Here is a 23,341-nt window from a genome sequence, read left to right on the forward strand (position 1 = left end):
ATTTTTTGTTAAAATAATGCTAATAATGCAATTTTTTGTGGTCTCCTTTTATTTACAAAAGTATTGAAATAATTTTGGTAGCGCTGTCAAAATATTGGTATCGGGACAACTCTACATTCTACTATATATTGTCTGTTTTGTGCAACCCATGATTCTCATATTTTTGTGGTTTGGAAAAGTGTAATTTTGAGCCAGTGACATACAGCAGCTTTAATGCTGTAGTTTTTATAGACACATCTCAGTTTAGTTATAACTATCTGCTCTTTTGCTCTCAAGGTCAATCCCTCAGTGTGAAGGCTTCTTCGTCTGCTTCTCCACCCTCTACAAACCTGCTCCTCGCCCCCGGTGAAAAGCTGACCCTCCTTTGCTCTGTGGCCGCCGGGAACCTGCCCTCCCTGTCGCTCGAAGTGACCTGGCTGGCCAACGGCCGCGATATCATCACCATGGAGCGCAACGGGGTGGTGGTATCGAACATGTCTGCCGGCTCAGCGCAAGGAAAGCGCAGCGAGGCGGGCCTGGAGCGGGTCGGGGCGGACGGCTATAGGCTTGCAGTGATGCAAGTGAGCACGGAAGACGGAGGGACGTACACCTGCCGCGTCCGGGCCTTCATCGAGAAAGGCGGGAGGAGCGCAGGCGGAGGAGGCCGGTGGCACATGGCGGCTGAGAAGACGTCAAGCCCTGTGACGGTGAAAGTGTCCCAGATTAGTAAGTAAAAAGACAGTTTGAGTTGGTTTGTTTTGCTTCAGTATGTCACAGTGCATGTTGAAATTGAAATGACTCTAATTGAACCACCGCTTCCCAGTACTGGCAGCTCTCATGCAATGACAATACCACCTGACTGTAAGGAAGGCACAATGATCTTGGTCAGTTATTTAAACATTAATGGCTTTGTGCATTTTTTAGGATGGTACATATTGGTGGATGGTGAATGAGTACCGCTATACAAGTTGTACACAAACAACTGAAGTATTTCCAAGTAGTCCTGTGCATTACAATTAACTGGCATAAGTGTAGGAGCTCTGAACTTAATCACCATCACTCCAAGGTTTACTCTGGGGGGGTATACCGGTATTACAAGTTATACCGGTATATTTTAGCAGAATTTAAACTTTTTAAGGTCAAAGCAAGGCTCATATTTTAGAGCACCAAGGCAAGTTAGAAGGGCACCAAGGCAAACATTATTTTCTTTCCAGGCAGGGGCTCCAAAGCATGCATGCATACATATACAGTTTTTTTAATTCATTATTTGTCAGCTTTTTTGTCATTTCATGATGCCTTTATCTCTATTTTTACCTTTTGATAGAGGGAAGTATTTTTTTAAATTATTTATTTTTTAAGTTATGTACATGTAGAACATGTATCAGGACAGATCCATTAAGAGTTTGAGCAGAAATATGTCATATAGGAATTAACTACACAGAATAAAACGTTTACTTTTTGATATAAGAATAAAACACATAGCAGTTTGGCTAATGAAGATACAGTCTAATAAACAAGATGTGTTCTTCTCTAACGCCCCCTTATGGTTCAGTACAACAGTTTTGCCAACAACAAAAAAAGCAGGAGTTTCCTCACCTCATTAACTAGGTCACACCAGCTGATAGACGTAGTATTGTCAAAATGAAAGCAACATCATATAGTTTTTCTCCTCCGCTGTATACTTTTAGTGTGGTGACAAGTATCTCCAATATTGTCCACACCTGTCTCCATCTAAAAACAGCAGTGCACTTTTAAACACATGGCAGAAAGCGAGGGAAAATGACTGTAGCCGCTCGGAAGAGTTGGTGCTCCAAGGAATTCTGGGAATGTGTTCTGTTGTGTGTGTTGTGTAGCGGGGCAAATATTCTCCCAAAATGTGTTTGTCATTGTTGTTTAATATGTTCTCACTATGTGGCACATATTTATTACAGTGTTGCCGTTGTTTATACGGCCACCCTTAATGTGACATGTAGGTCTGTCGACTAAGTATACTCCGAAGGTGTACCCTTGGAGCAAGATTAACGGTGATAGTACATCATGTTTAATATGTCAGGCTATCATAGTGCGCGTGTGTCGGATTTCGAGTTGTCTAAAATGAACTAATAATTATAGAGTTTTAGTCATTTATAAAGGAGACTGTTAAGACCGTCTGGAATTTTGTACTATTTATCATTATGCCGTCGACCATCATATCCCTTGTACATTAGCAAGTAAAAAGTCAAGGGCGGTCACGGCAAGTTGTTGCCGCAAATGTTGGTCAATTTTTTAGGGCATTACACCAAATTCGAGCCCTGTTTTAGAAAGGGATATATATATTTGAGACCATGTTGCCATACCATACCACATATCTATTGACATACTTGCCAACCCTCCCGTTTTTAGCGGGAGAATCCCGATATTCAGCGCCTCTCCCGACAACCTCCCGACAGAGATTTTCTCCCGACAAACTCCCGGTATTCAGCCGGAGCTGGAGGCCACGCCCCCCCAAAAAAAAAGTCTGCCGCAGCTGCGATTGGACCTGACCAGCCTCCGGGTACAAGTACTGGAGTACCAATTGCTTGCCAGGGAAGATCTTCCCCAGGAAGCAAGGATTGACCGGTTTTGGGCCATGTTAGGGAGAGATGGAAGATTCCACACTCTCGTGCATTTGATGAAAGCACTTTTGTGCGTGCCACACAGCAATGCATCATCAGAGAGGGTGTTCAGCATAGTTAGAAAAATAGTGACAGAGAATAGAAAGAGGATGGACAATTCAACCCTTAACAAAGCATTGTACTTTCAAGTACAACAATGAGTAGATGAGTGTTGTGTGTGTGTGTGTATATGTGTAAATAAATGAACACTAAAATTCAAGTATTTATTTTATTTATATATATAATAAAATATATATATATATATATATATATATATATATATATATATATATATATATATATATATATATATATATATATATATATATATATATATATATATATATATATATATATATATACACTACCGTTCAAAAGTTTGGGGTCACCCAAACAATTTTGTGGAATAGCCTTCATTTCTAAGAACAAGAATAGACTGTCGAGTTTCAGATGAAAGTTCTCTTTTTCTGGCCATTTTGAGCGTTTAATTGACCCCACAAATGTGATGCTCCAGAAACTCAATCTGCTCAAAGGAAGGTCAGTTTTGTAGCTTCTGTAACGAGCTAAACTGTTTTCAGATGTGTGAACATGATTGCAAAAGGGTTTTCTAATCATCAATTAGCCTTCTGAGCCAATGAGCAAACACATTGTACCATTAGAACACTGGAGTGATAGTTGCTGGAAATGGGCCTCTATACACCTATGTAGATATTGCACCAAAAACCAGACATTTGCAGCTAGAGTAGTCATTTACCACATTAGCAATGTATAGAGTGTATTTCTTTAAAGTTAAGACTAGTTTAAAGTTATCTTCATTGAAAAGTACAGTGCTTTTCCTTTAAAAATAAGGACATTTCAATGTGACCCCATACTTTTGAACGGTAGTGTACATATATAGCTAGAATTCACTGAAAGTCAAGTATATATATATATATATATATATATATATATATATATATATATATATATATATATATATATATATATATATATATATATATATGAAATACTTGAGTTGGTGAATTCTAGCTGTAAATATACTCTCCCCCTCCACCTCCCGATATTGAAGGTCTCAAGGTTGGCAAGTATGTCTATTGATGCTGCCTTGGTTACGGGTGTTTGCACTGATGGGCACAGCACAGGGCATTATCTGCTTTCACTCGCATTGGCTCAATCCCGCCCCTTGCGTGTGTACGTAGACTTCTCCCCAAGTCAATGCTAAAGAGACTTCAGACTGTACAAAATGCAGCTGCCAGACTCTTGACCCAGAACAGCCCATATTGCCCCCACTTTATCCATTGTCTTCCAATTATATTCCGCATTGAGTTTAGAATTTTAGTCCTGACATTCCGTGCATTGCATGGTGGGGCCCTCCAGTGCATCACTGACTTGCTATGCCCCTACTCTTCAGGGTGCAGCCTCCAGTCTTCAGGACAGGGTCTTTTAAAGATCCCCAAAACTCGTTTAAAAACCCGTGGAAACCTGGCATTCCAGGCTATAGCTTCCAGACTCTGGAACAATTTGCACCAGTCCCTCTGTGATCTTGACTGTGTTGACACTTTTAAGAAACATTTGAAAACTTCTCTTTTTAGTAAAGCTTTTAGTTAATGCACCATTTAACTATCAATTTTAATCACCTTTTTATGATGTTGCCACTGTTCTAATTGCATTGTTGTTTTACTTCAACTATGTTTTGTACAGCGCTTTGTGAATTTACCTGTGAAAGAGCTTTATAAATACAATTTACTTACTTAATTACTTCTCTGATGCACGACGACCCAACACAACAACATTTTCAGAAGAATATGGTGGCTATGGTGCCGAGTGATGCAATGCTTTGGTCACCGAATGCATTTGGTTATCAGTGCGTGACTACAGCTTTATTTACAGTCACCAATTTGCTTGAGAACCTACTTCTCTCCTTGTAGTGACTTTATCACTAGTCTCATCTGTTTATGTTGCTCAGTTCTTTTAGCTGCTTCGCACAGCAGCTAGCGACGTGTCAAATGTTTAGCTTCTCCTCCGCTTGACAGAGCCTCTCCCCCATACTTGCCAACCTTGAGACCTCCAATATCGGGAGGTGGGGGGTAGGGGGTGGGGGGTTTTGGGGCTTGGTCGGGGGGGGGGGGGGGTGGGGTGGGTGGTTGGAGGCGGGGGGCGTGGTTATTTACAGCTAGAATTCACCAACTCGAGTATTTCATATATATTTCATATATATATATATATGTATGTATGTATGTATGTATGTATGTATGTATATATGTGTATGAAATACTTGATTTTCAGTGAATTCTAGCTATATATATATATATATATATATATATATATATATATATATATATATATATATATATATATATATATATATATATATATATATATATATATATATATATATATATATATTTTATTTACATAAAAGAAATACTTGAATTTCAGTGTTCCGGTGGCTATCCATTAGATGGCAGTATTGTCCTGTTTAACTTCTCCGTTCATGATGAGTATATCATTTCGGCCACCGTGTTCAATGGAGAAGTCTGTTCTACATATTCACAGGCAACATACACCTTCCCCTTCGAACTGTCCTGGATGAACTGAAATTCTTGTTTCCATTCGTTTTGGAACTTGCTAGTGTATTTCTTCATCTTGCTCGTCGACGGCGTCGCCATGTCTGTAATTTCCTCGTTCTTCTGCTTCGTCTCCTTGTTGTGTGCGCAGTTGTTTGTGCACTCTACTCTCTAAAAGCCCTAGATGTTATGACGTCATTGGGCAGGCAAGCTGTTTATATTGTGGGAAAGCGGACGTGAGAACAGGCTGTCCCCACTCAGTCTCAGGTCAGCATTGAGCTGGAGGGGGCGTGGCCTCCAGCTCCGGCTGAATACCGGGAGTTTGTCGGGAGAAAATCTCTGCCGGGAGGTTGTCGGGAGAGGCGCTGAATACCGGGATTCTCCCGCTAAAAACGGGAGGGTTGGCAAGTATGCTCTCCCCATAGCCCGTGCAGACTAACCTAATGCTGCGGCTAGGTGGCTGAAGAGTGTTTTCGAACTGAACAGTCAGCGGCCTTCACCGCAGTGAGCAAGAAGAAGGTCCAGCTATCCTCGCGCACAAGCGTGAGGCTATTTACCCGACGTTAATGACCAAAATCAACGAAAACTGCTTTGACATAGCAACGGCTAATTACTTTCTAAAAAGAAGCAACAAGTTACGTTACTACTTACAACAAAAGGTAATCTGAGTACTCAACGCTGGTTATCTAGCCATAAAACACTTAGGCAACCTTAAGCACTTAGCTCGTTTTGTTTAAAATATTGATATACACTATATGGCCAAAAGTATTTGGCCACCCATCTAATGATGAGAATCAGGTGTATAAAATCAAGCACTTAGGCATGGAGACTGTTTCTACAAACATTTGTGAAAGAATGGGCCGCTCTCAGGAGCTCAGTGATTTAGAGCGTGGAACTTTCATTGCAAGCATCAGTTAAGCAAAATAAATACAAAACATGCAAAATACAGGGTTTTCCTATTATATTTTGGTATTTATTTTAGTTATTAGAAAAAACAATCTTGATCAAAAGATTTCAGTGTGTGTCTGAGTACTTTTTGAACACATTCAACAATACCGTATAACCATGATAATTTTGGTCACAATGACCATGATATGATTTCCATATCATTGCATCCCAACATGTTTCATTCAACCTGCCAGAAAATGTGTCCCCTCTCGATTATCCTCAGCTGTTGTGTTAGCATTTATTTCAGTAGAAATATCACAGATCACATTACTAAACATCTTTGGCAATCAAGGCATGCATGATCGTAAAAATCCATATTTTGATTTTAATTTGCCCAGCTGGTAAACACGGAAGTGTAGCTCCACGACTCTGATTGCATGTTCGCTCGCACAGCAGGGGATAAAAAAATCTGTCACGACAGGTGTTAGCCTTTCTTTTCTCTGCTTTCCTGCAGGCTGCGACTCAGTCTTGTTCTCCTTGAGGGTGCTCTCGATTTTCTGGATTGCATTTGGCTTGAGTCGTTTTCATTTTTTCCATCCAAACTCGGACCAAAACGTTCAACCTCAAAGTCTAAATCATTGAAATCCTCGCTGTAAATTACTCTATCGTTTTTTTTAGCTTAACTTTATTTTATTGTATTTTTTATTTTTTATTTAATGAATTTATTAATCTATCCAACAAAACAATACACAACAATACCATAATAATGCAATCCAATTCCAAAACCATACCCGACCCAGCAATTGAAGACACACAAACATGACACGGAACAATCTAAAAGTAGTGAGACAAAAATGAATATTATCAACAACAGTATCAATATTAGTAACAATTTCAACATAGCAGTGATTAAAAATCCCTCATTAAAATTATCATTACAAACAATTAAAAAAAAAAAAATTAACAATAGTGTCACAGTGGCTTACACTTGCATCGCATCTCATAAACTTGACAACACATTGTGTCCAATATTCTCCACAAAGATTATAAGTCATATTTTGGTTTATTTAATAGTTAAAACAAATTTAAATAATGGATCTCATATTCCAATATATGACTCATTATTATCTAAACTAAATGCAGTTTTTTCTACTGATATCATCTCCATAGCTTGTGTGTACCAGTCAGTATGAGTTGGGCTATCAACATCTATCCATTTTTTTAATATTACCCTTTTTGTTATTATGCATATTGAAAAAAATGCATTTTTACTCTTTGATGACACATTACTAAATTGATGGAGATCCCCAAGAATACAAGAACACTCTAAATTTTTTCTGATTCTGCGATACATTTTTTTCGGCCACCTGCCTTGACTCACATATGAATTACAGCTTCAGCTCTTCTGGGAAGGCTGTCCACAAGGTTGCGGAGTGTGTTTATAGGAATTTTCGACCATTCTTCCAAAAGCGCATTGGTGAGGTCACACACTATTGTTGATCGAGAAGGCCTGGCTCTCAGTCTCCGTTCTAATTCATCCCAAAAGTGTTCAATCGGGTTCAGGTCAGGACTCTGTGCAGGCCAGTCAAGTTCATCCACACCAGACTCTGTCATTCATGTCTTTATGGACCTTGCTTTGTGCACTGGTGCACAGTCATGTTGGAAGAGGAAGGGGCCCGCTCCAAACTGTTCCCACAAAGTTGGGAGCATGGAATTGTCCAAAATGTTTTGGTATCCTAGAGCATTCAAGGTTCCTTTCACTGGAACTAAGGGGCCAAGCCCAACATCCGCTGACCCCTCTCTGTCAGTTTATGTGGCTTACCACTTCGTGGCTGAGTTTCTATTGTTCCCAAACGCTTCCATTTTCTTATAATAAAGCCGACAGTTGACTTTGGAATATTTAGGAGCGAGGAAATTTCACGACTGGATTTGTTGCACAGGTGGCATCCTATAACAGTTCCATGCTGGAAATCACTGAGCTCCTGAGAGCGGCCCATTCTTTCACAAATGTTTGTAGAAACAGTCTCCATGCCTAAGTGCTTGATTTTATACACCTGTGGCCTGATTCTGATCATTTGGATGGGTGGCCAAATACTTTTGGCAATATAGTGTACTTCAAAAGTCAAAGTCCTACAGTAATTCCACTAAGGGTTTAAGAGGAATGGGGTACAGTTTAAAAGACACAATTTATTTGTGTTGTGTTGATACGCTCCCCCCACAGAAGCATTGTATCCAGTAATGTATTATCATTGTGAAAAGTGAGTGGAATTCATCATCCGAAAGGACATGGATGTTGATGTTTGGTTTATGTCGACTGAGTGCCATTCGACTTTGTACTTTGTTCAATGTGTCGCAATTGCAAATCAGAATCAGTTGAAACAATAGAATCCGTGTGCTTGCTGGTTGTCAGGCTAGACCAGGGGCCGTACTTATCAAGCTTCTTAGAGTGCCATTTTACACTTAAGTCCTGAGAATTTGCGAAATTTAGTCCTACTCTCAAACTTAAGAATAAAAGCTTTTTATCAACGTTCTTAAGTCTAAGAATCACTCCTACTCTCCACGATATTTAAGAGACCTTCAGAGGTGTCTTAAGTGGTTAGGAGTTGCCAGCAGGGGATGGCACTGAGGCGAGAGAGACGTGCGCGAACGTTCAGGGAACGGAACAATGTTTTTTTTTTTTTTGATGACGAGCAGCTGATCAAACGGTATCGTTTAGACAGAGCGGATATTATTTTTGTCACAGATTTAATACTTTTCGATTCCTTGTTGATTTCTGCATGTGGCTGCAGTGGGCTAGTATATATAGAGCCACCCACACCAGTTTCAAATTAGTTGCCTAATTAATGAATTGGAAAGAAAATGTTATGACAGTAGCGTATGTGTGTGGCCGTGAGGTGAGTGACGTCAGTGAGTGTGTGGGCGATAGAAGAGAGGGAGTGGTAGCGTGAGTGCCGGCGGGGACTAGTTTGTTTTGTATTATTTTGGAGTTTATTGTCAAAATATACACTCCCATTGTCCACTTAAATATTTCCAAGATATTTCTTTATTCTTAGACAACGGATTCCCTTCCGTGATTGGTCATTTCTATGGACACAGAAATGACGTCACCTAAAATTCCGTTTACGGCACATAGTAATGTCGTAATTCAGCTCTGAGTGTGACACTTAAGATTCAGTCCTACACTTCGCTGAAAGTGTGAGTAAGACGCTTGATAACTAACTTTTAAGTGCAGCTTTCAGCGAAGAATTTATTTACTCTTAAGTCAACTCTTAGCAGACTTCTTAGGAGTAATTCTAAGAAGCTTGATAAGTACGGCCCCAGGTGTCTGCAACCCGCATGCAGATCTTTCATGCCTCCACCCTGGCTCTCTTTGACTTTTGAAAAATGTCAATAAATAATGGCTATTTATTTTAATTTATTTTATTTTATTTAGTTTGTCTATTTTAATGTAATCGTCTTTATTTTAGAGAGTTTGTTATCTTGCAATATTTTGTCTATGGAAATGTACGTAACATCCCCTATGCGTCATCTTTTGCTGCCAAGCAATTGTATTGTTTTTAGCGGTCAACCCCCGGTAAACTGGCAAAGGAAAAATCAAAAAGAGAAACATTTCTGATGAAAATACAACATTTAATGCTTCATGGACTGTTCACTGTTGACGAGGTTAATATGTGGGGAGAAAATAGCAAACGACAAAAAATCAAACGTGGAAATACATTTCCAGGACAAACACACAGCATTCACGAAAAAAATACTAAAGAGCAGTTTCAGAACTGCTGCAGAAAGCTGATCAGAGCAAAAACTTGCTGAGTCGTGTTCTGACTAGTGTTTGATTTCATAAATGTCACAGCATAAATGTAATGAAACTAAAAGTAGTTGCGGCTCGAGGTGGGTTTTATTTGGTGGGAAATGGGCTCAAATTGCTCTTTGTATGCTGAAGGTTGTTGGTCTAGACCAACCAAGCCTTTATTTATATACAGTCGTGGTCAAAGGTTTACATACACTTGTAAAGAACATAACATCATGGCTGTCTTGAGTTTCCAATAATTTCTACAACTCTTATTTTTTTGTGATAGAGTGATTGGAGCACATACTTGTTGGTCACAAAAAACATGCATGAAGTTTGGTTCTTTTATGAATTTATTATGGGTCTACTGAAAATGTGACCAAATCTGCTGGGTCAAAAGTATACATACAGAAATGTTCATATTTGGTTACATGTCCCTTGGCAAGTTTCACTGCAATAAGGTGCTTTTGGTAGCCATCCACAAGCTTCTGGTGTCATTTTTGACCACTCTTGACAAAATTAATTCAGTTCAGCTAAATGTGTTGGTTTTATGACATTGACTTGTTTCTTCACCATTGTCCACACGTTTAAGTCAGGACTTTGGGAAGCCCATTCTAAAACCTTAGTTTTAGCCTGATTTAGCCATTCCTTTACCACTTTTGAAGTGTGTTTGGGGTCATTGTCCTGTTGGAACACCCAACTGCGGCCAAGACCCAACCTCCGGGCTGATGATTTTAGGTTGTCCTGAAGAATTTGGAGGTAACCCTCCTTTTTCATTGTCTCATTACCAGTTCGATTGGCAGCAAAACAGCCCCAGATCATAATACTACCACCACCATGCTTGACGGTAGGATTGGTGTTTCTGGGATTAAAGGCCTCACCTTTTCTCCTCCAAACATATTCCTGGGTGTTGTGGCCAAACAGCTCAATTTTTGTTTCATCTGACCACAGACCTCTTCTCCATATGATCTTATCTTTGTCCATGTGATGTCAGATGAAACGAAAATTGATCTGTTTGGCCACAATAGAATGGATATTTATTTATAATAAGGACACACTGCTCCCGGTCAAATTGTTAACTGAACTCGTGCCGTCTCGTGGGCTGCATTTGGCCTGTGGACCGTAGTTTGGACACTCCTCTAGCCGAAAGCCTATTGAGCTAGCATATCATCATGTGAAAGTCCTAAAAGTTTTCAGGATCTGTTACGTTTAGAAATTCTAACCACACTTAGTGGGCGGACGCATAGACACAACAGTTAATTGGAGGCTGTAACTAAAATTAATGCAAGGTCTTGATCCGTTTTGCACACAAGGGCACAAAAAGAGGGCGAAAACAAAAGGTATGAATTAGACTAAAAATGTACCACAGTAGCAATATAAAATACAACATATATGTAATATTTACATATTATATATACAGTATATCATTTATACTGATATATTATTATATTATATTTTTATACAATATATACAATACATAACAAATCCCAATTACCATGTACAATATTACAGTATATGTAACAGCTGCAGCAAAAAAAAGGGCAGCATAAAATAGAGAGTAGATCCAGCAGAAAATATACATTATAAACAAAGAGAGGTAGCTAACATACACTATATTGCCAAAAGTATTTGGCCACCTGCCTTGACTCACATATGAACTTGAAGTGCCATCCCATTCTTTACCCATACGGTTCAATATGAATATGAAAAACAACCCCCCACCATAATTCCTCCTCTACCAAATTTCACCCTCTTTCACCACTTTGTGGCTGAGTTGCTGTTGTTCCCGAACTCTTCCATTTTCTTATAATAAGGCCGACAGTAGACTTTGGAATATTTAGGAGCGAGGAAATTTCACGACTGGATTTGTTGCACAGGTGGCATCCTATGACAGTTCCACGCTGGAAATCACTGAGCTCCTGAGAAGCGGCCCATTCTTTCACAAATGTTTGTAGAAACAGTCTTCATGCCTAAGTGCTTGATTTTTACACACCTGTGGCCGGGCCAAGTGATTAGCACACCTGATTCTGATCATTTGGATGGGTGGCCAAATACTTTTGGCAAAATAGTGTAGAAGCGGTCAGGTAATAGACAGACATCATCTATTGCTGTATGGCGAGTGATTATACAGCTGGATGGAGTGCGGAATGAAGGAGTTCTTGTGACGTGAAGGCCATTGTGTGTGTGTGTGTGTGTGTGTGTGTGTGTGTGTGTGTGTGTGTGTGCGTGTGTGTGTGTGTGTAGGCAGGCATGCGGGGGTTTGGGGGGGGGGGGGGGGGGGTTACGTCTAATAACCACTGTATGTACCTCCTTTTTTCATTGTGTGCCTGTTTTATGTCCCACTTACAGAGCATATGGGACTGCTCTCACTGGTAGAACGGCAACGGTATAGCCTGTGGGTATACATTCCTACCACAGCTACCCCCCAACACACACACACACACACACACACACACACACACACACGCGCGCTTACATACACAGCATGAGAACAGCATTTCTTCTGACATATTTCATCCTCGTGCTGTGTGTTTGTGTGTGTGTGTCTGTGTGTGGTTTTCTGCTGGCATGCTGTCACCAGTTACTTCCTATTCTACTGAGGTGTTCCCTTGATGTTTCCCTCTATTTCACAATGCAATCTATCATCAAGGACAAACTTCTTTTTTTGCTTTGTATTTCGTGAACACACATGCGTACGTACATGCATGCAGTTATTTGTAGGGGTGTAATGGTACACAAAAATTTCGGTTAGGTACTACCTCGGTTTAGAGGTCACGGTTTGGTTCATTTTCGGTACAGTAAGAAAACAACAAAATATACATTTTTGGGTTATTTATTTACCGAATTTGTAAACAATGGCTTTATCCTTTTAACATTGGGAACACTATAATGGTTCTGCCCACGTTAATCAACATTAAACTGTCTCAAGTTGTTGCTCAGATTAAATAAAATGACAAAACTTTTCTTCTACATATAAAATGTGCAACATAAAACAGTTTCAAGTCAATTCATCATGCTTAATTAATTACAGCATTTGGGAAGCCTGTAGTTGATTTATTATGTAAATGTTATATTTTTATCAACATGTGATAGCAGGGACCCTGCCATTCAAAACTTGGCAGATGCATTACTAATGATTAATGTAACTATAGCTGAAAAAATGGTACAATAGCAATAGGAGAGACTATTCATCCCTGAACACCATGGAGTTCATGTAGGCTTAATGATGCAGTTACATTATTATATCAACTATCAGAGACAGAAACTCTTCATTTAACATAATGCCTTTTTTGCTGCTTCAACACAGCTCAATCAACACATAAAAAAGTAAAGTTAAATAACAGACGGACAGGGCTTTGCTGTCCGTAACACACACACACACGCACCCACACACACACCCCGCAAAATGAGCTAACGTTACGCTAAACGCGAATTAGCCTTCACCTCAAGCCAGGACTGCGAGCGAGCTGAGCTGCCTTTTATATTTCTAGAAGGTCAACGGGCTCATAGTGATGTTACTAGTAGTTGACTGGGAGGTTTTTATTATAATTTGGGGAGAGTCCGCTGCCTGATGCTTACCTGCTAAACGCTAAGCACTGACTACGTGCGCTCTGAATACGCACTGCTGATTGGCTGTTACCGCTCTGAATACGCACTGCTGATTGGCTGTTACCGCTCTGAATACGCACTGCTGATTGGCTGTTACCGCTCTGAATACGCACTGCTGATTGGCTGTTACCGCTCTGTTTGTAACCAATCAGATGGTTGTGTGGGTGGGACAATGCTGGGTGCTGTGTAGAGTACTGACAAAAACAGAGGCAGAAGGAAGCGGAAGAGGCTACTTAATATGTTAGTGTGGAAACTCGTTCGGTACATCTCCGAACCGAACCGAAACCCCCGTACCGAAACGGTTCAATACAAATACACGTACCGTTACACCCTTAGTTATTCGGAGTCATTTTTCTCACCAAGAGTTGCACCTCCAAGTGGGTGTGTTGTTATGTCAGCTGGAATTGTTAATAGAGCAGCTCAAAATATGCCAACTTTTAAGTCAACTTTTTGTGCGCTCCAAGGTTACTTTTATGTAAAGTAGAGGAATTATTTATCTATTCCACTACTTTAGATTATTATGCTATGCTCATTGTTGATTAGGTCCTTGTAGAGAGGTGTGGCCCAGACAGACACTGATGTCAGATTGTTCCAAAACCTGCTCAGTGGCCTTGTGGTTTGAGTGTCCGCCCTGAGACTGGAAGGTCGTGAGTTCGAACCCCGGCCGAGTCATACCAAAGACTATAAAAATGGGACCCATTACCTCCCTGCTTGGCACTCAGCATCAAGGGTTGGAATTGGGGGTTAAATCACCAAAAATGATTCCCGAGCGCGGCCACCGCTGCTGCTCACTGCTCCCCTCACCTCCCAGGGGGTGAACAAGGGGATGGGTCAAATGCAGAGGACACATTTCACCACACCTAGTGTATGTGACAATCATTGGTACTTTAATTTTAACTTAACTTAAAACAACCAATAGCTGACTTCTGGATGGATAGTATATCTCCATAAAAATGTCTTTGCGGCTCACTACTGACATAACAGCTCAAGATTCTAGTCTTATCTTGTCATACTGCTTTCCATACACGGTTGTTTTGCCACAGCACCACAGTCTTCTCCTCCCTAATGGCAGCTTGGTAATACCGAAAGTAATAAGCTTGCCTCTATGCCCCCTGAGAAACTAAAGTTATGTCTCTACTAGGGATGGGCGTTTGACAATATTGCTTTAATTGACTATGTGTGATGTTGATGATCTATTAACCGGTTAATTGCGGTTGCAAATTGCCTACAGTGAGAGGGCCCTGAATATTATTTCTAAGTTTATGGGTAGTGTATTTTTCCACATAGGCATATTTATTATAACAGGTGTTTTACTTAGTACTGTCTAAAGAATACACGTTTTAATCATATTAATCCCACTTGTAAATTTTAGGTTGATCACCATTAAAAACAGGTTATATCGAGGCCTGGGTAAAATAATCAATTTGATCAATCATTCATGGATCTCATAACATTTTTGGAAATATCGAGTCACAAGAGATAATATCGATTATTTCCCATCCACAATTCCATCCGGGAGCTGCAGCGTCATGCAGACTATGCTAAGGTTAGCTGCCAACAACAACAAAAGAAAGTCTGGGATTTACTAACATAATATTATCACTCCATTTTCACATTGCAACTTTTGCTGGCATAGACTTACGGCTTTTCTCGCCGGCTACCACATATCATGCAACGTAAACATCTGACCGAAACCGTTAATATTACTGATTATATTTGTAACTTAGAGTCTTGTAAGATCGCCGCTGAGGAAAGGACGGAAGGTCCTTTTGGATTACACATTCATCTTCCACACGGAGCAGTGTCAAGTGTGCTAGAAAAACCAAGTGCACAGTTCCGGCCTTCACAATAAAAATACTGTGCGTTACATCCTGTCTGACTGCGCAAACAAAATTAGAAATTTGCCTACATATTTAATAGGGGTGTCAAAAAAAAATCGATTTTCAAAAGAATCGCCATTTTTCTTTGCAACGATTCTTAATAATCAATAAAAAAAAAAAAAAAATTGGTTACATTTTTTTTTATTTAAAAAAAAAAAAAAATATATATATATATATACATATATATATATATATATATATATATATATATATATATATATATATATATATATATATATATATATATGTATATATATATATATATATATATATATATATATATATATATATATATATATATATATATATATATATATATATATATATATATATTAGTCGAGATTTCTGTCGTTCTGTTATACAGTGCTCAATACCGGGTTAGAGCGGAATATACGTTAGGTCAGGAAAAGACACAGAGGCTATATCATCCCTACAAGCCTGTTTCGCAGGTTACCCTGCTCGTCAGTGGATTTTATGGCTTTTTGAGATTTTATATAAAAAAGGGGAACCTCCGAAACAGGCTTGTGGGGATGATATAGCCTCTGTGTTTTTTCCTGACCTAACATTATATATATATATATATATATATATATATATATATATATATATATATATATATATATATATATATATATATATTGTCCTGTGCAGCCAAATCATACTGTTGATGTAAATGATCAAATCTGCTGTACAGATTTACTTTAGTGAAGAGAAGTGTGGGATACTTCTCATGTTGCCCTATTTGTATTTGACTTTGTTGAATGTCTGGGTAGAATTTTATTAAACAAAATCAGTTTTCTTTTTAGTAATACAGAAATGTATCATCGCTGTTTATCTATTGTATTGAGGAATGTAGATAATCATAGAACTGGCAGCCGTTGTTATTAAAAAGTACAGATTTTTTTCTTTTTTTTTTTTTCTTTCCGAGAATCATTTTGAATCGAGAAATCGATTCTGAATCGAATCGTTGCCCTTAAGAATTTAATTGAATCGTGTGGTGTATTTACTGTTTCATTTAATCCAGTTCGTAGTAATGGAATGTCGCAATACAATTACACTTGCTCTTGCAATTCCTTTCTTGTTTAAAAATTGCACTTTTGAGACTGGAGGATGTTTAAGCTGTCAAAGTTTTTCACGATGAAGGAAAAATAGGAAAGTACATTTGTATTTTGTAACAGATTTCAGACATTGTCAATATTCAGTGGCGATCAAATGGAATTGAATCATTATTAATCGATTTAGAACCTTACGAATCTAAATCGAAAAGATTTGGGAAACTCGCCATTATACCCTACCTTAGTTACTGCCATAATTTTTTTGAATGTTTTGCAAGAATGTACATAAATATTTTTTTCAAAACCTGAAAAGCGTATAATCTAAAGTCACCTCACTCATCTTTGCACTAGCGTATTGATTGACCTGATCATTAACCATCACTACATGCTTGATGGAAAAGCATGTACAGCTTTCTACATGATAGTTTAAAAGCTCTGGTTTCTTCTGCAAACCAGGGGGTACAGCTTTTAGGGGCCCTTTTTTGCTTTAGCGGTGCTATAATTTCAATGGCGTCGCACAGGGCATCGTTAAAGTTGTTAGTGAGGTTATTGATAGAGCCCACATAATTTGGGAATTGTGCCATTACTGAAGGCAGTACGCCAATAAGAGTCATAGTTGTGACAACAGTAATGTTGAAGCTACTAAAGCAGTTGTTATTAGTAGCTTGTTGACAATGAGTCAGAACTTCGAATTTTATAAGGTAATGATCGGACATTATTTTAGTGTACAGGAGTACCATAACTGTTGTCACCCCGGACAAGGACTAGGTCTATCGTATTACCGTTGCGATGTGTGGGTTAATTTATTATTTGTGTAAGACCACAGCTATCAATTATAGTCTGGAGCGCCACACACGGAGGGTCTGACGGGGTATTCATATGGATATTAAAACCCAGCATTATAATTATATTATCTGTGTGCGCCAGTAGATCAGGGACCAACTCTGAAAATTCACTGATAAAGTCCGGATAGGGCCCAGGAGGGGGGCGATAGATAACAGCCAGGTAGAGAGGAGGCAGCGGTGTGACAGACTTCATAGTAAGCACCTCAAATTATTTATATTTATTACTTAGGTTAGGGCTAAGGTTAAGGTTTTCAGTGGATATTAGTGCGACCCCTTCACCCTTTTTAAGGGGATGGGCAATATGTCCATTCGTGTAGTTAGGAGGAGATGCCTCGTTAAGCGGGAAAAATTCATCTGGTTTTAGCCAAGTTTCGCTGTGACCAATGACGTTAAAGGCCTACTGAAATGACATTTTTTTTATTTAAACGGGGATAGCAGATCCATTCTATGTGTCATACTTGATCATTTCGCGATATTGCCATATTTTTGCTGAAAGGATTTAGTAGAGAACATCGACGATAGTTTGCAACTTTTGATCGCTGATAAAAAAAAAGCCTTGCCTGTACCGGAAGTAGCGTGACGTCACAGGCTGAAGGGCTCCTCACATTTCCCCATTGTTTACAATGCAGCGAGAGCGATTCGGACCGAGAAAGCGACGATTACCCCATTAATTTGAGCGAGGATGAAAGATTCGTGGATGAGGAACGTGAGAGTGAAGGACTAGAGTGTAGTGCAGGACATATCTTTTTTCGCTCTGACCGTAACTTAGGTACAAGGGTTCATTGGATTCCACACTTTCTCCTTTTTCTATTGTGGATCACGGATTTGTATTTTAAACCACCTCGGATACTATATCCTCTTGAAAATGAGAGTCGAGAACGCGAAATGGACATTCACAGTGACTTTTATCTCCACGACAATACATCGGCGAAGCTCTTTAGCCACGGAGCTAACGTGATAGCATCGTGCTTAAATGCAGATATAAACAAAATAAATAAATCCCTGACTGGAAGGATAGACAGAAAATCAACAATACTATTAAACCATGGACCTGTAAATACACGGTTAATGCTTTCCAGCTTGGCGAAGCTTAACAATGCTGTTGCTAACGACGCCATTGAAGCTAACTTAGCAACGGGACCTCACAGAGCTATGATAAAAACATTAGCACTCCACATACGCCAGCCAGCTCTCATCTGCTCATCAACACCCGTGCTCACCTGCGTTCCAGCGATCAACGGAAGGACGAAGGACTTCACCCGATCATCCGTGCGGTCGGCGGCTAGCGTCGGATAGCGCGTCTGCTATCCAAGTCAAAGTCCTCCTGGTTGTGTTGCTACAGCCAGCCGCTAATACACCGATCCCACCTACAACTTTCTTCTTTGCAGTCTTCATTGTTCATTAAACAAATTGCAAAAGATTCACCAACACAGATGTCCAGAATACTGTGGAATTTTGAGATGAAAACGAGGCTTTTTTGTATTGGATTCAATGGTGTCCGAATACTTCCGTTTAACTACTGACGTCACGCGCATACGTCATCATACATAGACGTTTTCAACCGGAAGTTTAGCGGGAAATTTAAGATTGCACTTTATAAGTTAACCCGGCCGTATTGGCATGTGTTGCAATGTTAAGATTTAATCATTGATATATAAACTATCAGACTGCGTGGTCGGTAGTAGTGGGTTTCAGTAGTTAATGACCTCATTAACTAATAATGTTTTGGGAGACAATGATCTGATGTTTAAAAATCCCATATTATAGGTAGTGGGCTGTTTTGAGGCATTTTTGTTACTGGTATCCATATAACTGATATTAAGAACATTAAATTTATTTTGTCTAGTGCGCCTTAAATAATTTCGACCACATCTAGGAATTGATATGATTGGGATCTTGAGATTATTTGCTTGATGCTGCGATAGATTTATCAATCCAGCCGTTTTCTACTGCTCGTTCCTCTACACGTCATAATTTGCCTCCTCAGCAGAATGCATGTTCACCTCTGGCACAGTCTCTACAGAAAAAACATTATGTGAGTTGTGTATTATCTACGAGAAATGCTATAAGTGCAGGAGTTTTCCAGCCTGGCTCTGGTTAGTTCTATCTTAACTGATTCCTCACCTGGACTAGCAGACAGTGTAATTGCCTGTGTCCGAGCTTGCTCTAGTGTAGTTAGTCAAGCTTGACTCAAATAGTTGTCTATATTTCTGGAAAGAGTGATAGCACCTTTCCGGTTAAAAGAGGGCCAATTATCAATAAAAGTTAGTCCCTGTTCCCTACAAAAAATAGCGAGCCACTTGTTAAGCGAGACTAATCTGTTATACCTCATCATTGCCTCTCGCAGGCAGGGGGCCTTAGACCCGCACTCGATGCTGAGAAATCTTTCTAGCGAGATTACAAGTCCTAGCTATGTTCCTCTTTGTAATCTCTGACTGTCTCATCCTAGTGTCATTAGAGCCTACGTGTACAACTATGTTTGCGTAGCTAGTGATGTGATTAGCCTGTCGTAGGTGTTGACTAGGCCTGTTACGAGTCAACTCCCTAAGACTAGCTTCCATGTCAGGTGCTCTGGCCTCGGGAATACACTTACTTATGACCGGTTTATTAAGCTTTATGTTCCGGGTGATGGAGTCCCCTATGACTAAGGTGTGGTGTCTATTAGATTGGGGTGTAGGAATTGCTCAAGGGCTAAATTTATTATGCGTCTCAACTGGTTCACCGTGGCTTGTAGGCCGCTTAGAGCTGCTACAAGCTGGGCTCGTCAGCTTGCTAAAGTCTAAAGTTACGAAATTACTCTGCTCTAACGGGCGGACATGGTCCTCTAGTAGGGCCAACCTACCCATGAAAACGGTGCACGAAGAGCAGGGAGCCATACTCACGATGTTTCTTTCACCGAGTCCAGTTCTTGCTGACTTCGGAGCAGTAGCAGCAGCGTGATGGAGCAGACGCCTTCGGAGCGTAAGTTGCTTTAGACCGCGACTAGCTTAGCTTTGTTAGCTTAGCAGCTAGCTAGCTGAGAAAGAGGCGGTGAGACAGAGAGTGGGTGCTTTGTAAGTGTGATAAGACTCCGAAATATGTTTGAGAAGGAATAACGAAAGCTGTAAAACAATTAAAAGCACAGAGATAGAAATATAGTACTTAGCTTTTTCGCTGCAGCAGACCTATGTGATGATGACAGTGGCATGAAATGTTCATATCGTTATATCCATACATATACGTGACAAAGTTTTGTCCGCCACAATTAGATCTGGACCACCCCAATTAGATTTGACTCTACCTGTTATGCCCTTGCCCATAAACACCTTTTATAAAGTAGTATCCAAACTTTGTCACGTTATATCCATACTACTTTATAAAGTGTTTATGGGCAAGGGCATAACAGGTAGAGTCAAATCTAATTAGGGTGGTCCAGATCTAATTATGGCGGACAAAACTTTGTCACGTATATATAAAACAAAGTGTTGACTGCTGTGCCTTGTTTGTCGATAAGCAGGTGCAGATGAAAAGACAAGTATGTTTCCTAATAAAGTTTTCTGAGAAGCAGATATATAAAGACATGATAACGTTCATGATAACAAGTTTGTTTAATAACTTTGTGATGCAGTTCGTTGATGGCATTGAAATTAAATGTAATCGTCTGCTTTTTAGTTCTTGTTTATACCTCCTTTTTTTATCCCTTTCCTGCAAACTTAGAACAACATGACAATTGGCCTTGGTGGCGGACACATGCACAAGGTCCCCACCCACGTTTTTTTTTTTTTTTATCAGATTGTTAATTCACATCTTGATATCGACCCTGTGTTGTGCAAAAGCTCTGAATGAAAAACCCTGAACTGAGACAAGACAAACTGGGTGGGTGGTTAGAGCCCAATCAACTCAGTGTCGCACCCACGCTCTCTGTCGGCAGCATAAAAAGAAGACGTGTAAGTGTCTGCACCTTTTTAACAATTCATGTGTCATCTGCTCTATCTAGCACAATATTGTCAGTTTTTTTCTTGTGAAGGAAAGAATTGACTACTTTTTGCCTTAATTTATGCTTAGGTGAATAACCCAAACAATTTTGTTGTAAGGTTGTTCTTGTGCCCCTGAAATTGCACACGGTAAACCCCAAAAAACAGAACACGCACATTTTTAAATAAATTAGTTCATATAAAATGTTCTTCTTTTCTTATTAAAAACTCAACTTTCTGCATGAAATATTGGAACAATAGTCTTGGTCCACTAAGGAAATTACATTTTGCGTGGAAGCCTGGTTCTCAAACAAATCCTACACTGTAGTGCAGAGCTATACTGTATTGCCAAAAGTATTTGGCCACCCATCAAAATGAACAGAATCAGGTGTGTAAAATCAAGCACTTAGGCATGGAGACCTTTTCTACAAACATTTGTGAAAGAATGAGCCGCTCTCAGGAGCTCAATGACTTCCAACATGGAACCGTCATAGGATGCCACCTGTGCAACAAATCCAGTTGTGAAATTTCCTCGCTCCTAAATATTCCAAAGTCAACTGTCGGCTTTATTATAAGAAAATGGAAGAGTGTGGGAACAACAGCAACTCAGCCACCAAGTGGTAGGCCACGTAAACTGACAGAGAGGGGTCAGCGGATGCTGAAGCGCATAGTGCAAAAAGGTCGCCGACTTTCTGCACAGTCAGTTGCTACAGAGCTCCGAAATTCATGTGACCTTCCAATTAGCCCACGTACAGTACGCAGAGAGCGTCATGGAATGGGTTTCCATGGCCGAGCAGCTGCATCCAAGCCATACATCACCAAGTCCAATGCAACGCGTTGGATGCAGTGGTGTAAAGCACGTCACCACTGAACTCTAGAGCAGTGGAGACGCAATCTTGTGGACAGCCTTCCCAGAAGAGTTGAAGCTGTTATAGCTGCAAAAGGTGGACCGACATCATATTGAACCCTATGGGTTAGGAATGGGATGGCACTTCCAGTTCATATGTGAGTCAAGGCAGGTGGCCAAATACTTTTGGCAATATAGTGTATTTAACTTGCGGCCCGAGGTTCAAATACGGCACGGGAATGACACCGAAGCGGCTCGTGGGTTCAGTTAGAAAACACTTAAACGAGACTAAATTCTTTGCAGAACAGATTCCTAACACGCTGTCATATAGGCTTGTTTTTTGGTACTAGATCCTTAAAAACAGCAGTGTACCCCTTGTTGTATCTGGAGAGCTATTTTTCCCCAAAAAATTTCATAACGCTGACAAAATACACAATCTATTTTTGTCTCGCAGAGAATGCTGGTTCTCAAGAATATTAGAAACAGGAAAAATAGTGATAGAAGAAGTTCAAACCCCACGGTCCTTAGCTTTTTGGAAATGTGGCCCCCAAAACAATTTAGTTAAATCATTTTCTGAGAAAGTTTCCATGTCGTCATGCTCTATCAAAATTGTTGCCTTGTTTTGGAAGTTCATAAAGTATGAGAAAGGCTAAATTTTAATTTTAAAATCCCAAAGAGGAACTTATTTGAGTAATTGCACAACATATGCAAGTTTACCTCCAACGCAACAGAGCATATTTTGGAACAAACATGACTTCCATGCAAGATAACTGAAACTTTTGGGAATGATTGTAAACAGACTGAAATGTATCTCCACTGAGATTTTTGCACTGTAGAATATTCAGTTTGTGTAATGTATTTAAAGGCCTACTAAAATGAGATTTTCTTATTTAAACGGGGATAGCAGATCCATTCTATGTGTCATACTTAATCATTTTGCGATATTGCCATATTTTTGCTGAAAGGATTTAGTAGAGAACATCGACGATAAAGTTCGCAACTTTCGGTCGCTGATAAAAAAGCCTTGCCTGTACCGGAAGTAGCGTGACGTCACAGGTTGTGGAGCTCCTCACATCTGCACATTGTTTACAATCATGGCCACAAGCAGCGAGAGCGATTCGGACAGAGAAAGCGACGATTTCCCCATTAATTTGAGCGAGGATGAAAGATTTGTGGATGAGGAAAGTGAGAGTGAAGGACTAGAGGGCAGTGGAAGCGATTCAGATAGGGAAGATGCTGTGAGAGGCGGGTGGGACCTGATATTCAGCTGGGAATGACTAAAACTGTAAGTAAACACA

The 23,341-nt window shown here is 39.8% G+C and overlaps 1 protein-coding gene across 2 annotated transcripts in view; it reads left to right on the forward strand.

Moving 5' to 3' along the window:
• Positions 1-23,341, forward strand: part of ptgfrnb (prostaglandin F2 receptor inhibitor b) — a 168,070-nt gene that overhangs the window by 53,479 nt on the left and 91,250 nt on the right. For both annotated transcript variants that reach the window (XM_062061599.1, XM_062061609.1), the window contains exon 5: positions 277-705. In XM_062061599.1, the coding sequence (XP_061917583.1) occupies positions 277-705 (429 nt within the window). The remainder of the gene's footprint in view (positions 1-276; positions 706-23,341) is intronic.

Source organism: Entelurus aequoreus, linkage group LG01 (genome assembly GCF_033978785.1).
Source record: "Entelurus aequoreus isolate RoL-2023_Sb linkage group LG01, RoL_Eaeq_v1.1, whole genome shotgun sequence".
Classification (NCBI taxonomy): Eukaryota; Metazoa; Chordata; class Actinopteri; order Syngnathiformes; family Syngnathidae; genus Entelurus; species Entelurus aequoreus.